We start from the raw sequence: 5,348 nt of genomic DNA, 5'->3' as shown, positions 1-5,348 counted from the left end.
TCATATCTATGGTGGAGACGAGAATTGAATCACTTTTTGTTCCGGTGAGAAGTCACTTGTGGGAATTTTCTTCTTTCTCAACCTCCTAGGCTTCTTCAGAATCTTCTCTTCCCTTTTAGGTGATTGTACACACTCACACTAAACTTGTGCTTGATGTCAGGGGAAGTCTTGTTAGTTTTTACAAAGGGAGGCTTAGATTATAACTTCTTGTTAGTCTCATCAGGAGGTTCTTGGAGGTTTGAATCATTCAATCTTCATACAATTCTCCTCCTCACTAGAATAATGCATGGTTTTAAAGACATGAAAAATCAAGTGCTCATCATGCGCCCTCAACATTAATTCATCTTTTTTCACATCTTTTAGAGCTCTTTCACTGGCTAGAAAAGGCCTTGCTAGAATGATGAAGGCATTATCATCTTCCTCCATATCAAGAATAACAAAACCTACTGGGAGGGAAACCTTTTCCACCTTGATCAAGACATTTTTAACCACTCCATATGCATTCTTGATTGATTTGTCTGCCATTTGTAGAGCTATTCTTGTGGACTTCATCTCTTGAATTTGAAGCTTTTTCATCACATAGAGAGACATCAAATTGATACTTGCTCCTAAATCATACAATGCTCTTTCAAAAGTTATGTTTCTAATGGTGCAGTGGATTTGGAAGTTTCCAAGATCTTTCTTCTTACTTGGCAACTTCCTTTGAATAATTGCACTATAGTTTCTAGTCATCACCATTGTTTGCCCTCCCTTTATGGATCTTTTCTTGGACAATAATTCCTTTATTAATTTAACATACGGAGCCATTTGTTCAAGTGCTTCTACGAATGGAATGTCGATGTCCAGTGACTTGAATATATCTAAAAATTTAGAGTATTGTTTTTTCTTGTTCTCTCCTTTGAGCCTTTGAGGGTATAGAATTCTTGGCTTATATTTTGGCACCTTAACCTTCTTAATTGGTGGCTCTTTTAAAGTTTGAAGTAAGGGTGTATGGGGATTGATAGTGGCGTGTTCTCCTTGGGAGGGTGTCATCCTCCATTGCTTCTTCCTCTTGCTTGTCATGGCTTGTGATTTCATTGCTCATCCCCTTCTACTTCTCAAAGTAATAGCCTTACATTCTTCTCTAGGGTTTGAAATTGTAACATTGGGAAGTCTATTGGTTGGTTTTTCAGAAATTCACCTAGCCAATTGATCCATTTGGACTTTCAAATTTTGAATAGAGGCTTTAGTTTTCAGCATGAAATTTTGAGTATTTTGGAAGAAAGTGGAGGTTTGTTGGGTGAGTGTCTCTATGGCATTTTCCATATGAGAGAGCTTTTGAGTAATTTAGGATTCTTGTGATGGTTATAGAAGTTGTGAGGATTAGTAGTGAGGGTTTAAGTTATTCTGATGGTGGTTGTGGTTAAGGTTATTTTGGTGAGAGTTGAGTATCGAGCCACTGCTTAGCCCTATCCTTTACAACAAAAGGGAACAATAACAAATGGTAAACTTCAGCTGGGACTCCATTAGTCTTGATTATATCATAGATTTGTAGGAAGTTAGAGATGAACAAATTGGAATCTTCCTGAGGGTTCCTGCTAAACTGATAGTTTTATTGCACCAATGGGACAAGTTGGGGTTTCTACTCAAATTTATTGGCATTCATAGTAGGTGTCACAGTGCTACTTCCATAATTGACAGGATTAGGAGTAGTGAAGGGACGAACATTAGCATTGTTGTTTGCATTGTCAGCCATGTTGTATTCAAGTTCTTCTTCAATTATCTCTTCAATCTCTTCTTTAATTCTCTGATCTCTAGCTTGTCTCCTTTGTCACTAAAGAGTTCTTTCAATTTCAGAATTGTAGTGAAGAGGTTCTTTATCTTTATTGTTCTGTATAGACACAAAAACAACAAGAGAATCAAATTGGAATTTCCTTCAACAAAGTGAAGGAAACTCACAGGGAGGTAGATAAATAGTAAATAACAAAAAATTATAAAAAGTCTAATCTAGGTAATCAACTGATTGGTACTTTGTTAACCACTATTAATCCCCAGCAACGGTGCCAAAAACTTGATGCAGATTTTCAAAATTACAAACTACCGGCAAGTACACTGGGTCATATCAAGTAATACCATGGAAGTGGGTTATCGTTCCCACGAGGATTAAAGGACTAAGCAAGCAATAGTCAATTGATTATTCTAGTTAGATAATCAAGATTAAGGGTTTTAAGAGCAATGACATAAAAATAGTAAATTGAATAAAAGCAAGTCGTAAGTAATTGAGAAAGAAATATGATTCAAAAGAGTTAAGGTTTCAGAGATGTTGAAACTTTCGAAAAAACGTTTTTCACTTTCCACCTTAATCAAGCAATGATATATCTATGGCAAATCATAAGTAATCAAACTTCAATTCTTTGGTAATTCAATTTCTCTAATCATAATCAATTATCAATTCTTTTATTAACTAATTGTGACAAGAGGTTAAGAACGTTCACTGATTTAAAAATCACATAGTTCTCAAGAGCCCGACTTGGTTGATTCGATGTCACTTATCAAGTCCAAGTTCTAAATCTAAGAATCATGAGAAGAAGTTTTCAAGTTTAATTCAATTATAATGAACTTTTTCAAGATATTAAGAGAATTCAAGTTAGAATGAAAAAGTTTTCATTCTGAAATCAAAATAAAAAAGCTATAACATTAGTTTATAGGAATCAACAAAACTCGTAATCTTAACGGAGGAGATTAGTGACTCATGCTAAACTTCAAAACAAAACAGAGGTATAAAAACAGCAAAAGGTCCAAAGGTCCTCGTCAAAGTTTTTCAAGAACTTTATATACTAAAACCTAAAACAAAACCTAATCGTTAAATTTAAACTTAATTCAAAACAAAATCAAATCAAATAAAATCTTTCCTATTAAATTTTCAACTTTCAATTGTGTCTTCCGGTTCGAGGCTTCAGTGATCCAATCCTTTAAAATCCTTAGTGGGCTTGGTGTGTTACAAAATGACTCGTAGAATGTTGGACCTTGATATAACACACTGAGTTTTTGAAAAAATTAAATAATAAGTTATTCATAATTTATTATTTTATTTAAAAAAATTATTCTCTTAAAAATAATTAAATTAAATTGTATGATAATTTAAATTTAAAATTTATTAAAATTTTTAAATAAATTTTATTATAATAAAATATTTAAAAAAATATTATTATTATCATTATTATTATTATTATTATTATTATTATTATATCTTCCTTTTGGCCGAAGGCCATTAGTAAAGAAAGCAAAGCCCAGGTGGCTTGAAATCAAATATATATATATATATATAACACCATGACACATGTTTACGGGCAATTTACATAATTAAATAAATTTTATGAAATCTTTACTCATATACACAAAACATAAACTTATTATGTGCATGCGTAATTTATATTATTAGGTAAACCGTGGGAGTCAACTACGATTTCTATCCTCTACATAAACTGTGGTTGACAGGAACGGATTACTCATGAAAGAGAATCATCATACACCGTGGCAAGCTACTACGGTTTATTGAGGGATGAAAATGTACATAAAACCTTGCTACCATCAACGGTTTATGAAGGATTTAGAATGGCCATGTTTAATTGAATCACTTTGGGTGTGTTTGAAAAACTCGTTGGAAGAGAATAAGCAAGTTTAGATTTTTTGAAAGCTTCAATCTTTGGTTTGGCAAATTTTTTTTCATAAACCCAAAAGTGCCTTCAAAACCACGTTTACAAGAAGCAACAAGCAACAATTTTAAGCTTTTGCGTTTCACCAACGGGCTTTTAGCCATCAACATTCAATCTTTATTTACATTTTACCAACTTTATCCTTTATGCATGTTATCATTGTATTATTTATGAAATTTTTAGTATTTCTGTTTATATGAATTCTCTTTTTCTATTATTTATTATTTTTATTTTTTTGTTAATTATTTGTTTGACATTATACATTTTTATAATGGTGATTTTTTTGTATTATTTTTTATTATCTTTTTATAATATAATTTATTGATCCTATTAGATAAAGTAAATTAAACAAAAAATTAATTGTAAATAATAATAAAAAAATTATAACATACTAAAAAAGAGTACTAAGAGTACTAAAAATATACTATATAAAAAATATCATAAAATTTTTTTGATTTATTTCAATCACTACCAAGGTAAATATTTAATTTTTTATTATTCTTAGTACTATCTAAAATTTATATATTGTCAATTTTTATGTTAAATATAAATTTTATTATAAAATTAATTAATAAGATCTATTCAAATAGGTGAATTACAATGATAAGATAATATACAAAAATTATTTAAGTTAATGTCTATTTTAGTAATTTTTTATTTAAAAGTGATTTTGAGTAATGTAATCCAAAAATTATGTATTTATACTACTAAAGAAGTCACAAAAAAAATACTACTAAAGACGTAAACCGTGGGAAGCAAGGGGGTTACCTTTGAATGCCTTATCTTGATAAACCGTGGTAGGTAACTGTTCATACCCTGGGTCGAGCTGTCCGACCCGGGATGTTCTACAGACAAAGCGACCGACCTCTTCAGGTCAGGATGACCCGACCTCTTCTTAAAGAGCTCAGCCAAATCACGGAAAAGCCCAAAAAAGGGCCCAAATAGAGGAACGCACCCCAAATCCTAAGGCAACCCAAGCCTACAGAGAGAATAGCGGTTCCCTTGAAGATAAGATAAAGATAAGATAAACTAACTTATCTTATCTAAGAAGGTCACTCTACGCCATTATAAATACACTGGAGCACCCAGGTATAACTCATACTCTGATTCTACTCAATACCTGCTTAATACCCTTGCTAACTTAAGCATCGGAGTCCCTTGCAGGTACCCCCACCCTCTGGGGACGTGACGAATAGATTTTTGCCGGTATAGAAATTATCAAGTAGTCAATCGTAGTATAGTCTAAACCGACGCAAAATCCATCATCAAACAAATCTACAATCTATAATCGAGAGTATTAGTCCCGAGTCGTTCTTCCCTAGGAATGCTACAAGGATGCATGTTATTGGTTAAGTGGTCCTTTGTGGCTTGAAGAGTGTGGCATAAGAGTGCTAATAAAGGAAAATAACAATCAATCTATATTAAAAGCCTTGGCCCAGGTTGAACATTGGAAGTTCCATCACTATAGCTTACTTCAATTGTGATGACAAAGGAGTGTTGCTTTACTTAGTTAACCCCTAATTATAGGGGAAAGTCAAGTAAAAGTAATTAACTCAAGTCACAAGTCCTAGCCTTACCCTTAGGAAGTCTAGCTTTAGTGCACTCTAAGTCAATTACCAATCTTCAATTCTTAATCAACAATTGACATCCATT

At 32.4% G+C, this 5,348-nt stretch overlaps 1 protein-coding gene across 1 annotated transcript; it reads right to left on the bottom strand.

Moving 5' to 3' along the window:
- Positions 1-243: 243 nt before the first annotated feature.
- Positions 244-738, bottom strand: LOC130975392 (uncharacterized). Its single transcript, XM_057900195.1, has one exon. The coding sequence runs from the start codon at positions 736-738 to the stop codon at positions 244-246; it is 495 nt and encodes a 164-aa protein (XP_057756178.1).
- Between the last annotated feature and the right edge of the window lie 4,610 nt (positions 739-5,348).

This window comes from Arachis stenosperma, chromosome 4 (assembly GCF_014773155.1).
Source record: "Arachis stenosperma cultivar V10309 chromosome 4, arast.V10309.gnm1.PFL2, whole genome shotgun sequence".
NCBI lineage: Eukaryota > Viridiplantae > Streptophyta > Magnoliopsida > Fabales > Fabaceae > Arachis > Arachis stenosperma.
The sequence above is the reverse complement of the archived record's forward strand: the minus strand, read 5'-3'. Positions and strand labels throughout refer to the sequence as shown.

What these genes read in the sequence shown, in the direction of transcription:
- LOC130975392 (XM_057900195.1), bottom strand. Translation starts at nt 738, where the DNA reads ATGGTGATGACTAGAAACTATAGTGCAATTATTCAAAGGAAGTTGCCA.